Raw genomic sequence first — 22,564 nt, forward strand, 5'->3', positions numbered from 1 at the left:
TTAACCACTCAAAGCTTCAGTTTCTTCTGTAGAATTAAGACAATACCTGCAGAGTTCTTATGGGGATTCACTGAAGTTAACAATGACTAGCTCTGAATAGATATTCAATAAATGTTCCCAATAAATGCTCCTTATAGAAATAACTCATCTTTTGACCCTCATCACATGGCACAGTGATCAGGAGCAAATAAGATGTTCAATAAGGGAAATAAACAGGGACATCTATCTGCCCTACTTACCCGACGGCCTCTTCCCACTGCCATGCCATCCCTTTCTCTTCTGGATAAACTGTCTTCCCACAAATACCGTGTTTCCCCCAAAATAAGACCTAGCTGGATAATCAGCTCAAATGCGTTTTTTGGAGCAAAAATTAATATAAGACCCGGTCTTACTTTACTGTAAGACCGGGTCTTATATTAATTTTTGCTCCAAAAGACTGAGTAGAGCTGATTGTCCAGCTAGGTCTTATTTTGAGGGAAACACGGTACCTCCCTGTCAGTTCACAATGCTCTCCCTTAATCCAAGCCTCTATTTTTTCTGTCTATCCTCCAAAACAGCTTAGCTGAAAGCCTCCCGCCTCTATTTTAGAGTTCCTGAGGTTGTATCCCTCTCGTTTTACTATAGTCTCTTGGCCTCTGTTGTCTCACAGCTTTTCCTGAATCTAGTTTTTATTTGCAGGAGGGGGTAGGGATTCCGTCTTTTACCGCTTTTGTGCGGCTCCCTCTCTCAACCCCTGTATCTCCTTTCTCCACCCTGAAAAAGACCCAACAATGCTAAATAAAAACCCAGTAACTAATTAATATTGAATGCAGGAGAGAGATAAGGAAGACTCCCATTTTATATAGGATGAAGAAGTGGCAACTATGTAGGAAAAAGCAAAACTAACAATGATTTAAAGGCGGGGGGATGCGTATGTATAGTTTAATGGGCACAGCGTTTCAGGCTAACAAGAAGAAAAGTACTGGAGGTGCATGGAGGTGATGGTTGCACAACGTGAACGTTCTCAATATCCCTGAACTGTACACTTAGAAATGGTTACGACAGTAAGTTTTATATGAATTTTACTACATTGAAAGTAATAGTTTTAAATACCAAGGATATAGTGAAAAAAAATCTAAAAGCCCCTGGAGAAAAATTATCTGATAAAACTATTTCCTTCCATCTCCGCCTTAAGACCAATGTCTTTCCCCTGTTCCTGATTGTATTTCTCAGATTCGGCAGAGGGCATGTCATGCAATGGACTCTGAATATAAAATTAAGTGGATGAATGAATGAATCAATAGGCAATTTAGAGGTACCAATCTTGCAGCAATACGCAAGGTATCACAGAAGTCCATACCACCTTGTTAAGTATTTCCTGACATGGAGTTTAGTTGTAAATATATAAAAGTCACCCCCTCCCCCCCCAAAAAAAGTCTAACGACTGAATAGCAAAGACACACACACACACACGCTAAAGTTGCTGACCATGGGACATTTTGAAGAGGCATCATCCCTCTTCTAGTTAGAAGTCGAAAGGAAACTACTTAAGTCAAGATGATCAGCGAAGGGCAAGGGTAGGAAAGTGAAAGAATGATTATCTCACGGAGATACATGAGGTTTGAGAAGGTCATTTTATTCCACCTCCTGTCTACTCCCATCTTCTTCTGAACAGGTATCACTATTCTAAAAAGTCTGCAGCAGCAGCAGCAACTTTAAAATCAAATGGGAATAAACATAGGGAGGAAAACACTTTAGATAACAGCTAGATTTTCCCTTCTTTTACAGGGATAAAAAGTTGCTGAAGTGGATACTCTTCGAGAGGAGCGAAGAAAACATTCTTCTCAACCACGCTGCCTGCCCCGCCAACATCCTATTATGTCCAGTCCTTGCTGCACCACCAACAGCCAGGTCTGTGACGGACTATCTTTGCCCTTTAATTTAGGGTTCTGTCCCAAATCCTGCCAAAGCAACTGTTCTCTATTACAGTTGGACTTCTCCTCCCAGGCAATTTAAGAGACCTAGAGGAGGAAGTAGAATAAATATTTCTAATTCTGAATAGGCACCCTCAACAAGTTTACTCCACCCAACAGCCCCCACTTTGGTTCCTGTCTCCCCTGGTTTCCTCCTCCTCAGAGTACCTAACGGAAAGTTGAGAGCCCCGAGCAATCCCAAACGCCACTCCAGAAGAGGCCGCACGCATCACTCCGCATGAACTAACTGTAAAACCCTTTGTAGTAACTGATTAAACTCATCCGCTTGTTAAATGGCCAAAAGCCACATCCGATTAGAAGCCCTTCCCTCCCCACCCCACTAAGAGAAGGTTCCATCTTCCTTCCCTGGAAGGAGATGTCGGAAGCGGTTGTGGGTATCTGTTTTGTGTGTGCACCCTTTGGGCAGGGAGGGCTGAAGAGAGGAAGTGGACATGAAGGTGGGGGTTCTAAGCACATCTTTGGAGACTGTTTCCAGTCCAGGGGACCAGGGAAAGAATGTGAAGCCACTGCAGCTTTGCCTCCATCCCCCACAAGGGCATAGGGAACAATGTATGCTGTCACTTCCTAGGTATCCAAGGACCCCAACTTCTGCATGCCTACTTTGTTACCTTACCAAGAGCAGAACATTAAGACAAACATGCCCATCTCCTACCAAGTGGGGGAAACTGCTCCCATTTCTACCTCCCTCAGACCTCCCAAAAGGACTCACAGTCCCCTTCATCCTGAATTCTTACAACACCTACCTCATCTGCAGAATTATGGTGGTTCTCTTATCAAAGTCCCTACCCTACATGCACCTTCAACAGTAGCCCCAAACTGTGAAATTTCAGCTAGGAACCTGGCCCAGGTTCAGGGAATCAACAATAGGAATATATGACCCATTCCCCTAAGGAACAATCAGCATTCCCACCATGCTTGCCCCATATCTCCCAGCCTTTTGTCTGAAAGAATGGGTAAGACACAGCATAAGGTAGTTACCAAAGCACCTTACACACAAAGCCCCTTCACTCTGACCATCCATCACCGTGCCATACAAAGCGCATGCCGAATTAACAAAAGTATACTTCCTTAGCTATTTGCCAAGCTGCAATGCAGTCCAAAAACAGGAGGCAGAGAGGTCCATACCTAAAACAAATAATAATAGCTAATATGTAATAGTGCCAGTTACGGTACAGAAATGGAGGCTAAAGGAGGTTAAGTAACTTTTCCAGTTTCCCAATCAGTGCCTGACTCCAGCGCTCTTGATTTTAAACACTGAACTCTCTTGGGAGAACTTTCCTCCACACTCCTGCAGTGGACTGAGAGAGGGACCTAGGGCAGGTCACGAGACTGACCTAATAGAGCTCCGATCTTGAGCCTCAGGAATTCTGAATGATTCCCGAAGAATTATGAATGATTCCTGAAGAATTCTGAGTGAGTCCCGAAGCATGCTGAGTAATTCCTGAAGCATTCTGAGTGAGTCCTAAAGAACTCGGAGTCCTCCACACTCCTTTTGCCAAAGAACTGCAGGTCCCACAAACAACCTTTACACAATGTTTCAAATTTCTGAATTCTCTGATTTCTCCTCTTAAAGATTCTAACTATACCCATTCAACGAAGCTAAACTACCCAATCAAATTGCACTCAGCGTTTTAACATTTTCCATTTCAAATGGCCAAAACATCTGAATGAAGGACTAATTTTTTAATTGAAACAAATTCAAAATTAATAAAAATGGAAGTTTCCCTTAACCCTGTAGTCCTGAGGAAATGCTGAGAGGATTGACTAGAATCCACGGAACAGACATGGTGGGGAGGAAGAGAAAATGACGAGATCTTCTACCTCTCCTGCCTCCTCTCAGAGATATTTTCTCCACAACCCTCCCCTAATCTTTGAGCAAAGTTCCCACCCATCCTGACAGGTCGTTTATATGCCTTTAGCCACCAAAATACCACTTGTCTAATAATCAGACTTGTCCTGAGGAGTCTTGAAAATCCAGTCAAAAATTATTTTAGTCATCCAGCTGTTTGCTCTCTGCTTTATTCAAAAGCCGTTTACTGGGGGATAGCCATGCTCTTCTCCTCTATCCACAACCAGAACATCAAGCCTGGGCTTCTGCAATAGGACTCCATTTCTGGTGTTTGTTCTGTATACAGTTACATTTCAGTGTTTTGCAACCAGGTTTCCTCCAACTACACTCAAATGTTGAGGTCCAGACCTACTTTTATCCCTGTGATTTACCCATAATCCACACATTTTACTTCAGAGGTCTGTTTCAGGTGAAAGCTTGTTCAAGCCTGTTGTTCCCTCATTCCTCACTATTTATTGTAAACCTACTATGCTGCAAAGGTAAGAAGCAGATCTTAAAAAGCTGGCTGGCTCTAGCTTTTTCAATACTAGGATGACCCCTTCCACCCACTAAAAAGTAGTCCCCTTGAACAAAATCTGAGGGGACATCCAAGTTCTTCCACTAAAATGGAGTTAGAATACTGGGGACCGAACATCTGTTGACCTGCTAGCAATGCCTCCTTCCAATGGTGTGGGTTATCGCAGGTCCTGTATGATCATTTTCTAGCCAAATTAAACTTTCATCAGTAACCAAACAAGCATACACTTTCTTGAGTCCACGCTTTTTGAGGAGAGACGTTTTCTTACTTTGTTTTGACAAGCATTTTAAAAGGTGTGAGCAGGGAGAGGAAATGTGCTCAGCACAGGTGGAAATGGTGTGCAAATTTTATATTAACATGGAGCCAAACACTGGCTGAGACCCTGAGAAAGATCTTCCAAGCCTAGCCAGTGGCCACCTGGAGAACCTGTTGTCTTTTACAATAATGAATCAAATTGCCCAGAGCCCCTCTGGTTACTACTAGTCCCTTTGTTATTGTTCCAGTCAGCCTTTGGGACATGGAGACAGTTCATTTTCTGTAAAGATTACGGATTATTTAGCACTGTGAACTCTTCAAGGTTCTATGCCCCATAACCAAGGGGCGTAGCTGCTGGGAGGGCAACAGCTACAGGTACCTACATTTCCTCACCACCGCTCATCCTCTTAATTCTTCCTTACCCACTCTTTCTCCTCTGCCTCTTCATTTCACATTTACTCACCAGCCTCTTGTTTTTGCCTTAGAATGGAAAGGTTGTAAGACAGCAGGGCGCTGGGAAGGCCTGTGAGCTGATGAGAACTCGCCAGGAGGGCAAGGTTGGGGATGTGGGGGCTCCAAGGACTACAGGTTGGGGGTTATTTGCAGGCGTGCCACAGCCTGGGGTCTCGGGGACCCTGGGAAAGGAAGCCCTCCTCGGAGACCCAGGTCTGCGGATGTTCCGGGGCAGGAGCTTGTTCAAAGGAGGAAGGCGGGGGCCCCAGCCAGAGCGGGCAGAGATTGAGAGGCTGGGGCTGGGGCTGGGGCGGCGGCGGGCGGGGAAGGGTGAGGGCAGGCGGGCCGGCGCGGGCTCTCCAGGAAGCGCCTCCAGAGCGGCCGCCGCGACTGACTTTCTCAGCTTTTTGAAAAGGGGAAGGGAAGGGAAGGCAGGCAAGTCCGAAAGCAAAAATGGCCTTGCCCTCCGCTGAATCTACCGCCCGTCTTCTAAACCTGGTGTCTGCGACCGCCTCTCCCGTGGGTCGCTCACTGTGCGCCTCCCGCCGCTTCTCTTTTAAAAGGGAAGCGGGAAATCCACCCCAACCCCCATCTCTCTCTTTCTCTCTCTCTCTCTCTCTCTCTTCCCTGTCTGGAATTTCCAACCCTGGACCAACTCGTCTGATTTCTCCAGTCTCCTCTGCTGCCTTGTTTCTTCCCCTTTTCTCTAACACTCCCGTCCCAAAATCTAAGCTGCACTTTCTGGAAGACATTAGCCACATTTAATGAATCTTTTAAGAGGATGGGGAGAGAGCAAGACTAAATTTAAATTCTAAAAGCTGGCAAAATGTCTGTTCTTCAAACGCCTTTGGTTCATACACTTATTCTAATATCAACACCAATACCACACACACACACACACACACACACACACACACACACTCAAATAAACAGATATAACCGATATATATCTCTTCAACACAAACCCCTAAACTTCAACAAACAGCATTTGCTAGTCTCCCTTTTCACTCAACTAAACCAGATCTGAATTTTTTTTAACGTTTAAAATTGTATACTCACTAGCCCACCTCAATGGTATCTTTTTGTCAAGCGGTTGTTACACATTAAAGTCTAGAATAAACAAAGTCAAAAATGAGTCTGAAAAGTACCCAAACACATAAAATAGATTCAAATGACATATATTAAGGTAATTTAATAAGATTAGACGCTCAGAACCTTTGAATCAAAATTCTTCCAATGGCTAATGTCATGTATTTCATTTCTAAAACATAATTATAAGAATGTTTTGCTCTTTTTCCACCAAAACCTGTACCATTAAAACTTTACATTTGAAAGAATTAACTATACTTTGAATAAATTAGTGGATGGGAATTACAATTCTTCCCCTTCTTTACTTAAAAGTTCTACATCTGGGAAACCACTGGAGTAAAATTTCATCTTTCTGCTTTGGGAAACCTAACAACTCTTCCAAAGGATAATCAAATACCACTGTCCTTAAGAAAGTCACCTTGAAATACTGAATACTAAGTAACAAGGATTTCTCTAGCAGTGAAAAAAACTTAATTTATGAATTTGTAAAGTTTACTTTCTAGGTGGAAATTAAAATGGGGAGAGTGAACTGATTTCCACCTTTCCTCCAAAGAGTGCAGAAATTTTTAAGAATCAACCATTTTTTTACTGAAAGCCTAAAAAACTAACCTAATATTCATAAGAAAACCTCTTTACTAAAAGTGTCATAAACTGTTTCTACTTTAAACTTACTTGTTGAATACTTTCTTGTTAAAAGGTACATCTGACTGCAACCACTAAAGTACCTGAAAATCCTTCCACTCCAGTATTTACTCCTTTGTTGTTTTTTTTCAGAAGACATTCCCTTCTTTTTTTTTCATTCCCTTGTTTCTTAACCCCTCTTTTAATTGATTTTCAGCCCTAAAGAACAATTTTCTCTAAAGGCATACCCATTTCTGAAGGCAAAAATTTTTGCTTGTTTCGAAAAAATTTAGTGATCCAATTATTTCTTCAGAGTCTCCACAAATCACATAAAAACACTTTTGCCATTTATAAGACATCCCTTCAAAGATTTTTTAAAGCTGCTGACTTCAGAAATTAAACTGCAAAGTCAGAATAAAATTTGAACACTTTCTTTTCTGAGAGTTCTTACACTTATAAGGCTATGAGACCAATTGTTTTAATAGTTGGAAACTTAAGGGAAAGTGTTTTAGCCCACATTAACCTGCCTAAGAAAATCAAGTTTTGAACATGAATACATTTTGACCGAGAAAAATGCAGTACATTTTTTTTTTAACAGCAACACCGTTTATTTTGATGACACCAGTTGACAGTAGCTATGCTATCTTTAGGTCACATTCCTCTAGAAAAAGGCACATACAGTGGCAAATGAAGCAAAAGTTTAATTCCCTTAAACAGCAAGTCATTTCCCAAAACACGACTAAGATGGTATCCTCTTTACCTTACCTACTCTCGTGTCTCTCAGGATAAAACACGTAATACAAACCCTCTCCACAACTGTTTTTAAAATGCTTTTGGTTATACTCTGTTGTCCTAATATTTGACAGTAAATATACACAAATTCTCAACAAAAAGCCAAAATTGACCAAAATTCCAACACTGACTGACTAAGAGGAAGTGATCAGAGAAATTTAATGTCACCCATTTTAAAAATTCAAATCGTTCAGTTTAAATGTATAGTGTTTGTCATCTCTTAGGTTCTTAAAAGGTACAAATTATATTTATCAAACAGATACAAAGTTAGAATATATTAATACTTCAAATTCAGGGTTGTTCAGAGGTTAACTACTGTAATATCATCTTTTGTTCGACTCCCCCCTCTAAAAACAACAACAAAAACCAAGACCATTTAGCTTGCTAAATTTTTACCAATATTTTAGAAACGTTTGAAGTCATTAATTCATTTGGAACTAAGCGCATAAAGTTGTTTTTAACAATGAAAACATAAGAGTATATATACACAAAATATATATGCACAATTGTTCATTTTGCTTAAAATATTAGTCATAGTTAATTAACTAGTTCCTGTCCTATACATCCATGAGATTGAAAAAGCCAGTAACAAACCTACTGAAAAAATACTTTCAGACAGACTAAAAACACGTACCACAACATGCTTCCCCAAAGAACACAAAATGATAAAGTATATGGACTTCATGAAAACAAACTTTTTTAAAACCTAAAACTTCAAAAATTGATTCATTCTAGAAAAATGAAGTGCCTTTTCACCACCACCCCCAAAGAGTAAAATAAAACATACTGACTCAATGTTTGTGCTCAAAAATTATTTCAGGAAGGGGAGAACACAAAAAAGATCGAATTCAATATATGGGTGTGGAAAGTCAGATTTTGTACCCACTCTTCTCACAAACCCCACCCCTTCCCAACTCAAAAGAGCCCTCAGTAATGCCTTTTGGAGGGAACAAGGAGCCTAAAAATGGCTTGAAAGCAAGCAGATGGCTTAGGGGAAAAGATCCATAAATACAGAGCACCATGAAAATTAAAATATAAATATTTTGGGTTCCATTTCATCACATTTAGCTATTTCTGTTGCTTTTCACTTCATTCCCTTTAATATTTAAACCATGGTGAAGAGCAAAAGAAAAAAAAAAATCCCTACATATTTTGGAATTCCAGTTATTCTGGATATTTCTCAACATGTTTCAAACACCCAGATTTCAGTTCAATGTCCACAATCTTCTCAATAAATCTACTGGTGTCAGTGAATGTTTTTCTCTTATTCCCATCTCCAGGAAATGTTTCAAAATAATAAATAAGACTTTTTTTCTTCCTTCCAATTTGATTGCGTCTTTATCCCTAACTCTAATTGCCTTTCCAATAACAGTATTTCAAGCACTGGATGTTAAATCACAAGCTCTATAAACAGTTACAAGCCATATTGACCATCTATAGATACAATAGTTCCAAGTTAAATATCTCAAGCTAAACCATCGAACAGATAGATTTAGATTTTTCCTCCTGTTAAACTTTCTAGATCTTCTTAACCGCCTCCAAACGGTACAGCCACCCACCTCCACCTTCCCACTCAGAAAAGCCAAGGACTGTTCTGAAATGCAGCAAGTTTCCAGTTGAAATGAGGGGAGTAGGGGAGTGAGAGAATCAAAGATTTACTGGGGGCTGCAACGTGAGAGAAAAGTGCACTGTCAACACATTTAAAGTCAGATTTCAGAAAGCAGAAATACTCTGCCCTTATACTTCCCAGCCAGAGTTCAATGAAAAGATTTGAAATACACCATGAATTAGATTTGGGGATATGACAGAGGTACCCCACTTTGCTGAAGTGAGGATAGAAAGGTATTGGCACAGGGAGACAGACAGAGACACACACACACACACACCCACACACACACACCCATTCATCTAGGAAGTTCTAGACCCTCCAAAGAGCCCCAGCTCACAGCCTGAACACAAAGCTCTCACCCCAGATGGTCCCCTCCTAACAATGGACTGAAGGGGGGTGGGGGGGTGGGGGCTCAGAAAGGATAGCACAGCCAAAGCATATTCTTTGCAATAATCCAGTTGGGAGGGGAGGATGTGGGATATGAGGGACTGGGGGTAGGAGTCTGAAAATACTAGTGTCCTTGCCTGTTGCAGAAATATTATATAAATAAAGCACCAGCATAAGAGAATTCTTTTGGGAGCAGGAACTCATTCTACCTCCCCTAGGGAGCCAAAGGGGACCCCCCCACACATCCACTTAAAAATTATGATAAGGGAAGGGTGGGAAAAAACAGAAAATCAGAAAATGAGGCCTGCTAGGAAGTTGCAAAAATGTCCATGAGTCTAAACTCTTCGAGACTTTTAGCTTCCCCACAAAAATGGCCCCTCACACTTTAATCAAACTCCACAAGGCTTCCCCCCTATTTTTCCCAGTTTACTTTTCCAAGTAATATTTCTTAGCCCACCCCAGCCCCAGCTTATTTTTTTTTTTTTACAAGCTGTAAACCACCCATTACAAGATCTTAGCCAATCTTCCCTCCCTGCCCCCAACATCCGGAGTTGGGGGTGGGAAGGCCAGAAATGGGTTTCTTCCACTGGAGACACTATGGACCCCAGGACACAGTCTCTTAGGGCCCCCAGGCTGTCCCCCTCCCCAGAGAAGAGCTCTTTCCTACCTTTGTTTTTTGGGGACGGAGTGTTCAATCTCTAGGCGTTTTCCTTGCAGTTCTACTTTCCCTAAAGATTAAAAAGGGGAGGGGGGCAATATAAGAGCTTGAACAGGGGTGGGGAGCGGGAAAAGGAAGGAGAAAGACATTAGGGTAATTCAGGAGTTACTGGGATTTGAGACCTTCCTAGGAATCCAGGCAGTGGATTTCGCAGCCGGATGCGAAAAGGTCGCTCTGAGAATGGTGGAGTCTGTAAACTCATTATTGTGTTTTCTTAATTTTTATTTTGTTCTGTTGCCTCACTGGGGCTAATTGGGTCATGGATCGCTCTGGGAGCTGGATTTGGGAGGAGTGCGAGGACGTCTGTGTGGGCGGGTTGCCTACACGGCTCCCAGATGTGGGGAGAAGGGCCGAGAAAGGGCCCCTGTTTCTCCTAAAGTGTGTTTGGGTGTGGGGATGCTAAATGAAACTATTTTTCCGTCAAGCCAAAGAAGAGGGCTTCGGGCGACCTGGCGGTCACCTGTCGGGCCGGTCGGGAGGTGAAGCCCTGGGGGAGCGAAGCCGGGACCGCTGGGAGGGTCCCTGGCGGCCGCGGCGCGCGCCTCCCCGCCCAGCCTCGCGTCTCGGGAAGCAGCATGGCGACCCGCCGCCGCTGCCACCGCGCCACCCGCTCACGCCCCACTTTCAAATCAAAATGGCTCAACCTACAGGGCCTGGGCGGGAAGCGGGACCCCCTCTCTCAAGTCGGCCCGAAGGCAGCAGTCCCCACGGAAACCCGGGAGATCGCAAATGAAGTGGGGGCCCCTTCCCTGCCTGGAAAGGCCCAAGGCAAAGGAAGGGTAGCCAGGGGTGCTCATGGGGTGGAGAAGGCGTCCAGGCGCGGATGGCGAGGGGCCGACGTGAAAATAACGCCCAGACGGGGGTCGCCTCAGTGGCGCCCCCCCACTACTGCCACTGGGGCTCCCGCCCCTTCGGGAGGGGGTCAGGGAACGACCTTACTAAAGCCTCCAAAGACTGGGAGGAAGGGGTGAGGAAACGCCGAATATTTCCGCGGCGGGGTAGTGGTGAGGGAGTGGGGGTAGGGATGGAGAGTGGGGTAGGGTGGGGGCGTCGAAGGAGGTGGGTGATGGGTGGGTCCTGAAGCCAAGCCCCGCAGGCCCGTGGGAGAGCAGAGTTGGCGGGCACGGAAAAGAGAAGCGCAGGTCTCCGTTGTTCGGGGATTTCGTCGTGGTTTCTCGGGGAGGTGGGAGCACTCTTACCCGAGAAAGTTTCGATGGCCTTCATCGCCCAGTGCTCGTCGGGGCAGTCCACGAAAGCATAGCCGGATTTGACCAAGAACTGGCCGCTGTAGGAGATCTTGTGCTCGGCAAACACTTTCTCCAAGTCGGCGGGGGTCACGCTCTCGTTTAGGTTGCCGATGTAAAGCTTGTTCATGGTGGCGGGTTCGGGGCGGGACGCGGTCCCTAGCAAGGCCGAGCGAGAGGGCGGGGGCGGGCGCGGGCGGAGAGCCTCCTAGGCCAAGAGGCTGGCTGGCGGCCGGCGGCGGCAGCCGCAAACTTTGTTTGCACCCCACCCCTGAAGTTGTCCGGAGCCGGGGGCGCGAAGGGCGGCCAGAGGGCGCGCAGAGGTCGCGGAGGAGTTCGAGAGGCCCGGGAGAAGTGCCCGCGGCGCGCTGGGAGGTGGACGACGCGGCACTGCTTCTTTCCTTCTGTCCGAAACCCCTCCGAGCGGGTTGGTGTGTCACGTTTCTCCGCGGCCGCCCTGGCGCCGCCTCTAAATAAAATCGACTTGAAAAAAAAAAATGGAGCGGAAAAAAAAAAAAAAGGCGAAGCCACGTGGTGAAAGCCCCCACCCACCCTGCAGGGGAAGACCCCCGACGCCTCCGGAACCTTAGGCCCTCCAGCCCGGCCCAGCCCACCAATCTCCCGCCGGAGGTGGGGGGCACTCTACTCACCCCCTGAGTCAACTGGGCGGCGGGTGGGGGGCTGCGTTCCCGAAGCTTCACTTGCCCCCTCCCCCTTTGCATGAATCTGGCCCCTAGGGAGGCGCCCCGCCCCCACTCATCCTCCTACCCCAGCCCTGGCTGGGGGAGGGTGGTCGGGCCCAGAATCTCCCACCTCTTTATGGGTAAAATGTACGGTTATTTTTTATTCCTGTGGTGGGTGGGGGGGGTTTGCCCACCCTACCACGGTTAACTGCTAGCGACTGACAAGCGGGGGACGGCGGAGAGAGACAAAGAGAAGCCGAGGACTCTGGGGTCTTCAGGAGGGGGTCGCGCGAACCAGCGATTTAGAAAGAAAGGCGCCTTTTTCCTGGATTTTTAAGTGGAGGGGGGGGTCTCGGCCTTCCCTGCCCCAGCTCTGGGAGACTCCCTCGCCTCCGGGAACCCAGGACCAAGGGTCCCTGAAAGCGCGGGACCGGGAGGCTGGGAACACGGGGGATCGCGGTTGGGAACGAGGGATCCACAGGAAATCAGGTTTCGGGATTCCCACGGGCGAAAGAAATTAACACCCAAGGTTCGACTGCTGAACGAGAAGGTTTTGGGGTCCTGGGGGAACCGGTGGCTCCGGCCCAGGAAGACCCCGCGAGAGGGAAGGGTGGAGAGGACAAGGAGTTGGTAGCGTGAGCAGACCCGGGCGAACCGAAGGGATAGGTCTCAGCGAGGGAGTGACCGGGTGGAGATCCGAATGGTCCCCTTCTCCCGCCCCGACGCGAGGACAGACAGGTGGAGTCCCCTCCGCCCGCTCCACCCAGGACAGCGACAGCAGCTTTCCCCGCGTTGGGTTGGGGTCTCGGAACTTTGTTTGGGGCGCAGGATAGGAATCCAGGCGGGAAGGCGGGAGAGGAGCCAAGAGCAGGGGGCCGAGCGCTAAGCCCCGCCCCCGTCCCCAGGTCAGACCCGCGGGGGGAGGGGGTAGTTTCCGCTCGGCGCTAGGGAAGCGAGGGGCGGGAGCTTAGAGGAGGGGGCGGTGGTCCGCCCCCCGCCTGTTCCTGGGGAGGGGAAGCGGATCCGCCCAGGTCCCTTCCCTCGCCTTTGACCAACTCGTTCCGGATCCTCCGGCCCGGAGAGCCCGAGGGACGAACCCGACTGGGCAAGGGGCGACACGTGGGCGGTCGCACCCCGTCTCGGCGGTGGGGGAGGGGGCAGTTCGCCGCGCGTTTCGGAGTCCAGGATACGCGGCGGAAAACGGGATCTGCGTTCCACGCGCCACCGGGATCCTGGGCCGGGGGACCGACCAGCCAGGCCGAAGAGTTTCCAGCGCCTGGGGCTGGGACGGCGCCAGGGGGTGTCTGAGAGCGCGACCCGGGGACCCTGGAGCCCCTTTGGCCAGGGAACCAGGGAAAGAGGGGGTGGACCCTCAGTATTGCCAGAAGCTCCCTGAACTAGGCGGAAGCTCGGGTTTTGCTCCGGGTTCTGCGGGAGGGAGAAAGCATTCTGTCGGGGGCACGCGAGCTGCGAGGGCAGGTGAGAAAGGGGGTCACTCTCCCTTTCCCGGTCCCCGACCCCATTGTCTCAGTCGCCTGCGGCCCGAGCCGACTCTGCAACACGTGTTGGCTGCACCGATATGAATGCCTTGGGTTTTTTCTTATTTGTTTGCAGAGTCAGTGAGTTGACTCCGACTTGGGAGCACCGCTCTTCTGCCAGACGATTCTATACCGTTCGAAAAGTCGGGAGTTAAAAGACGACATGCCGCACCTTTGTCCCCCTCCCGGTTTTCCCCGCGCGCTGCAAAGAAATGGGGCTTGGGCGTGGGGGCGGGGGAGGGCTTCCAACTCGGTGTCTCCGTCTCCACCACCTTCAAAACCGACCCTCCAAATCCGCGTTTTGTTCTAGCCAGCCACGTGTTTGTCGCATTTTTGTTTGCGATCTTTTTCTTTCCATGGGGCAACAGAAATTAAAATACTACATGCTATTAGTTGCTAAGAGGAAAAAGTCTATCCAAGAAGGTGGGCGACATCTGTATCCCACCCCCTACTCCGACCCTCCCCTGTTTCTATGAGCTCTTGACCATAAACATAATTTTAAATCCAACGAGCTGGAATCGGTACCTGCCACATAGTAGGCATTCAATAAACATTTTTTAAATGAAAACGAGCTAATACAAACTGCAGAGCAAAGAGAATTCAGAGGAAAATTAAGAGTCAAGGGGAAAAAATTATCTTGGCCAGAATGTGTAGGTCTGTTGCCTGGGGACTTTTCTTGGTGTTGTGTGTGGACTTTTGAAAGGGCTAAAAGATAGTCTCAGAAAGGCTGTTGTATTCCTTGGCCTTTCCCTAAATAGGAGCCCCACTCTCCTTCAATCTTTTCTGCTATATTGGGGAACAAGAAAGATTGTACTAGGCAGGGTGTTCCATTCCCAGAAACTTGACGTGCTATTTCCTTCATTTAATTTAAATCTTAAGGAATTAATAGAAGCACCTCTCAGGTTTTCTCCCTAGGGGACATAACCACTACTCTATCCATTCCTAAAACAAAAGCATGTTACACCGCACAAAAATCTACATCCAGACCTCTAAAATGCAGTCCACCTTTTCCTATCCTAGAATCAAAGGGAAACAAAATTTTTTAAAGTAATAATTGAATTCAGTTCACTTTTAGGTTGATTTTTTTTCCATTTAAAAATATATAAGCCGAAATATGAACTGGAATTAGTTTATAAAAATGACAGTAGAGAAGAAAATATAAAGGTATAAAATTAAAATTTTACCAACCATTGCTAAATTGAAACTGATGCGTTTTAAAAATCAGCTGTTTCACTGAATTCTAATCCAACCCCCTCCCCCACCAAGGGCTTCTGTGTATAGTCAGAGGCTGCAAGAACACAAGAGAGAGGAGACAGCTGGGGTGAGATGCAGACCTTTTTAGCCCCCAAATCAGTTTTGTCTCAGTGACCTGGCTATTTTAGGCTGGAGTTGGGGGGACTGAGTGATGTTGATTGGTGCTTCAACTCTCCCTTCTGAGTGAGCCCAGCACTAAAATTAACCTGAGAGAAGGGTTATTTCTTCTCAAGACTCACATTCCTAGGTTAGGGATAGGAATGGGCAGACTTAGGACACCATAATTAATCATCCTTTTTTTTTTTTTTTAATTACAGATAACTAATAAACATTGCATTTGTTTTCAATTTTTTTTTCTACACAGCTTCTTTTGGGAAAAATTAATCTTCAGTTAAATTTAGTTTGTAAGAATTAAAAATATAGCTGCAGGATAAATTGTTTTCTTTAATAATAATTAACATTATTATCAATTATTAATTATTATGCTATACTTCTTCTTGTTCTCCTCTTTCATTTTTCCTGGAGAATTGTTTGGTCTAGTTGCAGAATTGAATTTTCCTCTGAATTCAGAAACACTGAACCTTGACTCCATTTTAAAAATGGGATTCTGATCCATTTTCCTTCAATGTGAATATACAAACACATGCAGAGAGACAAAAACATTTAAGAGAATGAAATAACATTTTTAATTGCAAATATAAAGTGAAAAAAATCAACAATTCCACGAGTCATACAAATTTACTTTTATTTTTTAAATTTTTCTTTCCAATATTTGTTCACTTGTAATATTTTATATTTTGTCAACTTATTTTTATAGCTTAATTTTTTCCTTGCTGTTGTACCATAAGCATTTTCCCAGGCTGCCTCAAAGTTTTCATAACTATCATTTTTAGCAAACATGTAGCATTCATTTCAGGAGGTGTAAGTTAATCATTGTTATTTTAAAATATATGTTACATCAAATTTTTTACTTTTCTGAGTGGAACTGAATAGATTTGGGGGGCATATAACTTTTTCCTTTTAGATTAGCTCCTATGGATAAATCTCCAGAATATATATTGCATTTCAAATCTAACATTTATCAATGACTTTCTATTTTAAAAGTTTAGCCTGTTTTACAAAAGAAAGGACACAAAACAATTGGTAAGCAGTTAGAAGGGAAATACATTAAAATTGAATTTTTTTCTATTTTTATTTTCAAATGAACCATAATTTTGAAATGAAATTACAGTGTCTATAAAATATACAAAAATAAAAGTTCTCATTTCCTGACAGCTGTTCTGACTTCAAAGTTTTAGGAGGAATTTGTTTTTTGTTTGCTTGGTTTTTATTTTGTTTGCTTGTTTTTTTCATTGTTGTTGCCCTGGGATATTTTGTTTCTTCCTGCAACTTGAAGTTTTAATGTGGTTCTTTTAGAAGACTATAAATTTTGAAAAACTGTAAAATAGTCAAAATTTAAAAGCACATGTAGCATTTTCTCCTGTCAAATAAATAAGGATAATTATGTGCCTAAGATAACTCATAAAATGTAAGAAAATTATAAGCTGAAAAGGACAACTTCCTCTTTCAAAGTATCATTCAAAAGTGTTTAATGTTTAAAATCTTACAAAGAAATGTGTTTATTCCAGAAATAGAAGAGGTTCAAGGAGAAAAAAGAACTTTAAGAACAATCATTTGTTTTTCTATGGGTCACACAGTGTGTGTGACAAAACTGCTCAATTTTTTTGTTTTGGCTTAGGTTTGCATGGTAGAAATTTTTAGATAATAAAAGGAGTAGTTTATTTTATAAACTTTAAAAAAATGGATGTTTCCAAATTAAGTTAGTTAGTAAATTAAACTACACCACACTAGCCCCTATTGACACATGTAAAATAAATGGTCAATAACATTCCTCACACTACACTATTACTGCCTTTTGTATTTTTTCATTCCAAAATTATTTGTTTAAGAGATAATGAACAACTTTGTTTAGTCCCAATTTTGCACTAAATGCAAAATAGATCACTGGTACATTTAAGTGGAAATTTTACAATTCAAGGAAAGACAAGGAAATAAATGTTATTTAAAAAAATAAATTGAAAAAGCAACAAAAGAGAATCCATACCTAAATATTATTTAAAGTGAAAATAAAAAGACAGTTTTGTTCTTTAAATCTACATATCTTCTAAGGATTTAAGTGAATTTAATTCAAAATGAATTAATTAACATTAAACTGCATGGAGGTTAATTCGATTTTTGCTACATACATCTATGTGTTTTAAGACTAAAGGAATTTTTCTAACTCGAAAGCATTTGTTTGCATGTTTAGTTTTATTCCTGATAAGATTAATTGGTTTTACTCCTGTTTCTAGTTAAGAATTTTTTTTTCAAGAACTGTCTCAAATATTTTAGAGTGCTTAAGGGGATTTTTTTTTAAGTTTAAAAAATTAATACATTTACTGTTTTACTAATATTTCATTACCAAAATATTCATTAGAAACACTTTAATCTGTCTTTGTAAAACAAATCAGTTTAACAAAGAAAAGGAACACAGCCTAATAGTAGGTTGTTTTCCTAAAATAAACTGATTGTTTAACTAAACAGATACAATTCTAAAAGTGATTTGTGATTTTCACGGGTTAATAATGGATATAGAGTTTTGGTACACCCACCTCACCCATAAACACCCTCAAATTTTTAAGAATTATTAAGACAACTTCCATCCTTAAACATAACCTGAAAGTCTTTGGTCAGCAGTCATATGATAAATTATTGAATAGGTTTCTATAATTTTCTTTTCATTTTTAAAATGTGTTTACAAAGTGTGTGGGGAACAAATATTAGAGTTCTTTCTAAATTGCTTTGAAATGAGGTTCATGATCTCTCCCTATCTTCCTCTTCCTCCTTGCCCCTCCCCCTCCCCTTTCTCTCCCTCCCCCCCTCCTTTTGTTCCTCCATTTTTCCTCCTACTCCCGACACTGTCAATTCCTTTCCTCCCCCCCTTTACCTTTACCCTCTTTTCAATTTTTCTTTTTCCTTTGTTACTTCTCTCCCCCCTTTTATTATTCTTGGGATCCTCTGCCCCTCAACCCATTTCTTCCCTCTTTTTAATCAGTATATCTAGCCAAACTTTCCTTTTCTTCACTCCTTCCCTTTTTCTTCTTCCTCTCCCACTATTACTATCACTTCAAACTTATTTCTGTGGAAGAATACAGAGATGCTTGAATTATTTTATACACCAAAATGAGAAACTTGTTACATTTTTGAGACCCCCCCCAGGGTGATTCAAATCCCAGAGCTCCTGCACCCCTGTGCTCTCAGTGTTTATTGTCACTAGCCACTTTTACTTCTTTATATCATTTTTCTGTATTATATGTTGCTTATAGCTAATTTTGTTATCAGCATTTTATATATCAAATCCTTGAGGGCAAAAACTATAAATCACCCAGGGGGTCCAATAGTGCTGACAGGTGTCCAAAAATATATATTAAATAGGTTATCTTTTGGTACTGTTTGAGAAGACATGGTCAGTGTGATAAGATAAAACGTGTTCAGCTTATAAAAGCTTTTTCGTTCATTCCTTCCTTCCTTCCTCTCTTCTTTCCTTCCTTCCTTCCTTTCTTCCTTCTTTCCTTCCTTCCGTTTTTCTTTTTCTTTCTTGTTTTGTAAATACAATACTCCAAAATCAGATGAAATACAGGTAAATTCAGTTATTCAAAAGGTTCATTAATCTACATCCAGAACAGCAACCAACAAATAGCAGGTATCGGTGTGGATGTGGAGAAAAGGGTACCGTGGGACACTGTTGGTGGGATTGCAGATTAGTGCAACCACTATGTAAAAGTTTCCTCAAAATATTAAAAATAGAACTAACATATGACCCGGAGATTCCACTTCTGGATATCTATCTGAAGAAAATGAAAACACTGATGAGATATATGCATCCCTGTATTCATTGCAGCATTGTTTGCAATAACCAAGACGTGAAACAACCTAAGTATCCACCAATAGATGAATGGATAAAAAGATGTGGTACATGTATACAATGGAATATTACTCAGAATAAAAAAGAATGAAATCTTGCCATTGACGACAACATGAATGGACCTAGAGGGCTTAATGCTAAGTGAAATAAGTCAGAGAAGAACTGCATGATTTCATTTATATGTAGAATCTAAAAAACAAATGAACAAACAAAACAAAACAAATACAGACTCATAGAATAGAGAACAAACTGATAGTTGCTAGAGGGTAAGAGCAAAAAAGGTGAAGGGGAAGAAAAGGTACAAATTTCCAGTTATAAAGAAGTCACAGGGATTAAATGTGCAGCACAGGGAATTTAGTAAATAATATGGAAATAACTTTGTATGGTGAAAAATTATTGCTAAACTTATTGTGGTGATAACTTTATTAGGTATATAATTTTTTTGGTACATAAATATTGAAAAACTATATTGTACACCCAAAAAGAATACTGTATGTTGGCGATATTTTAATTAAAAAAAAAATAGCAACCAAAGGTTATCTCTGGGCTTGTGGCTCCCTAGTCCTGTGCCCAATGACCACTGGTGAGCGTTCTCTTCCCCCCTGTCTGGTCATATAGCCTTGTCATTCTTCTCAGCCTAGGGTTTCAGGCAGTCGACAACAACCATCAGAGTTAGTTGTCACAGCCCTTTGCCATTTTATTCTCACTTAATGCCCCACAGCCAGAATGACAACCTCAAGAACAGCCCACATGCACCTCCTGCCAAGAGCTCTGCTAGGGTCTTTTTTTCTGCGAATGTAGTTATCACCCCATTAACTATGTAAAAATTTGTAATTTTGTATGCCATCCAAAGCAAAAATGTCACCCCAAGATAGCCTTCCATCTCAGTGATTCCCAGGAAGTCTAGTACAGCCACTCGCCCACAGGAGAAGTTTATTGAATATTCTAGGTATCAATACAGCTATACACACTCAAGGGAAAGGCATAACAACTTTTATAACAGGCTACATTAAAACAAAAATCAAGCAGGTCATAAAAATAGCAAAGTGGGTTTTTTATTTTTAATTTATAATACTCATAAGAATATAGTGAAATAAAACATTTCATATGGCTGTGTGGGAGAATATCTTTAAGGCAACAAAAACTTTAAGAATTGGTAGCTTGATTTAGAAGTTGCACTTTTGAGTAACTTTTCTACCGAAAATCCAGTATATAAAATATTTCATTCAGCCATAAAAGGAGTGATATTCTGATAGCTGCTACAATAGATGAACCTTGAAAATATTCTTCTAAGTAAAATAAGCCAGACACAAAAGGAGAAATATATGATTCTACTTATATGAGGTACTTAGAATAGTCAAATTCATAGGGACAGGAAGTGCAATGGTGGTTACCAGGGCTTGGGAGGTGAGGTGGGGAGTTAGTGTTTAACGGGTACAGAATTTCAACTTGATAGGATGAGAAAGTTCTTGAGATGAATAGTATAATTATTGCACAAGTAAATAAATGTACTCCTTGCCACTGAATTTTACACTTAAAAATGGTTAAACTTGTAAATTTTGTTGTGTATATTTTTCCACAATTAAAAAAGGCAAAAGAGGGGGCAGCCAGTTAGCTCAGTTGGTTAGAGCGCAATGCTCGTAACACCAGGGTGGCTGGGGTTCGATCCCTGCATTGGCCAGTGTGAGCTGCGCCCTCCACAACTAGATTGAAACAACTACTTGAGTTGGAGCTGATGGGTCCTGGAAAAACACACTTAAAATAAATAAAAGTTTTTTAAAAGGCAAAAGAATATTTTGTTGTTGTTGTTTAGCTTTTATTTCATAATCATAATCTTAACTCTGCAACCCAGCTAGACTTGGAGAGGAACAAGGAAAATCCAGAACCCAATGAACTGCAGCGAGCGCACCAAAATTATAGGGTGTTCGGAGCAGATGGGGGTGAGGGGTGCTCTCCCGAGCTACAGAAGGAAATGGTCTGATGGTTAAGATAAAAACAAATCAAATTTGTTGTCCACAGTCAGCAATGGTGATCTTCTTGCTCATCCTGCCATTCCTGGACCCAAAGCTCCCCATGGCTTCCACAATATTCATGCCCTCTTTCACCTTGCGGAAGACCACGTGCTTGCCATCCAACCTCTCAGTCTTGGCAGTGCACATGAAAAACTGGGACCCATTTGTGTTGGGTCCAGCATTTGCCATGGACAAGATGCCAGGACCCGTATGCTTCAGGATGAAATTCTCATCATCAAATTTCTCCCCATAGATGGACTTGCCGCCCGTGCCAGTATGGCGTTTGAAGTCACCACCCTGCCACATCAACCCCGGAATCATTCTGTGAAAACAGGAGCTTTATAACCAAATCTTTCCTCCACAGTGCTCAGAGTATGAAAGTTTTCTGCTGTCTTTGGAACTTTGTCTGCAAACAGTTCAAAGGAGACATGGTGTAAAGTCTCAGCGTCCTCAGTAATGCTGAAGAGCACAGTGGGGTTGACCGTGGCTGGGCACCGAACACTCCAGGGTGGTAGCCCTGGAAGTCCAAAAACACAAACAAAGATCTTTTTCAAAATCTAAAAAAGGAAACTTACTCTTCTAACTGCCTGAGCCACCGGGCCGGCCCCACTTTTTTATTTATTTTAAGTGTATTTTTCCAGGACCCATCAGCTCCAAGTCAAATAGTTATTTCAATCTAGTGGCCCATGTCGGGATCCAACTGGCTGTTAAGAGTGCCACACTCTAACCAACTGAGCTAACCGGCCGCCCCTCAAGTAACTTTTAACATAGGTACCTGCTAAAATATTATGTAATCATTAAAAATTGTATTCAAAAGGGTTTAGAAAAACTTGGGGGAAGTTTACCAAAAAAATGCACGTCACAAAATTGAGTCTGTAAAATAAAAAGTCTTTGTGCTCATACAGTTCGTATGATTGGAACCATCTTTAAAAAAACAACAACTACATGTGCATCAAAGACTGGACATCACCTTACTAGAAACTCTTGTACATGGATACCCAGAGACATGTACAGAATGTTCACAGCAGCGTTGCTTATAATCACAAAACCTAAAAACCCTACTAATATCCATTGACAGGGGAATGGATAAATAAAGCCAAATACAGTCGTGCAATGGAATACTAGTGAGCAGTGACAATGAATTAACTTCAGCAACATGTTGTACCAACATGGGTGAATTTCACAATGCTGATAAAACACACACACACACACACACACCAGACTGAATATACACATTATGGTTCTATTTATATAAGTTCAAAATATACAAAACTACACAATATATTGTCTAGGGAGGCATTCAGAAGAGGTTAAACTTTAAAGAAAAGCAAGAGAATGATAAATAAAATTCTAGAAAGTGGTTAATTCTGGGAAGTAGTACAGGGAGGATTGTAGAGGGGCTCACAGGGCACTTCAAAGATATTGGGGATGAATGTTCTAATTCTTAATCTGAGTGGTGGCTACACAGTATTGTTCTTCAAACTGTACATACACAACTTAATTATCTTTGTTAAGTATAAATATTTCATAATAAAAATTAATTGAAACAATAAAAGGTCTGGTAAAAACTGTTAACAGTAACTCTTTGATTTTGAGAATATAGGTG

The 22,564-nt window shown here is 42.7% G+C and overlaps 1 protein-coding gene and 1 pseudogene across 2 annotated transcripts in view; both read right to left on the reverse strand.

Annotated features, from left to right (window-relative positions):
* Positions 1–11,637, reverse strand: part of IGF2BP1 (insulin like growth factor 2 mRNA binding protein 1) — a 34,289-nt gene extending 22,652 nt beyond the window's left edge. For both annotated transcript variants that reach the window (XM_074319864.1, XM_074319863.1), the window contains exons 1-2: positions 11,463–11,637; positions 10,213–10,273 (exon numbers count right to left, since the gene is read on the reverse strand). In XM_074319864.1, the coding sequence (XP_074175965.1) occupies positions 10,213–10,273; positions 11,463–11,637 (236 nt within the window). The remainder of the gene's footprint in view (positions 1–10,212; positions 10,274–11,462) is intronic.
* Positions 11,638–20,946: 9,309 nt separating this feature from the next.
* On the reverse strand, positions 20,947–21,264 carry LOC109451945 (peptidyl-prolyl cis-trans isomerase A; annotated as a pseudogene).
* Between the last annotated feature and the right edge of the window lie 1,300 nt (positions 21,265–22,564).

Source organism: Rhinolophus sinicus, linkage group LG15 (genome assembly GCF_036562045.2).
Source record: "Rhinolophus sinicus isolate RSC01 linkage group LG15, ASM3656204v1, whole genome shotgun sequence".
NCBI lineage: Eukaryota > Metazoa > Chordata > Mammalia > Chiroptera > Rhinolophidae > Rhinolophus > Rhinolophus sinicus.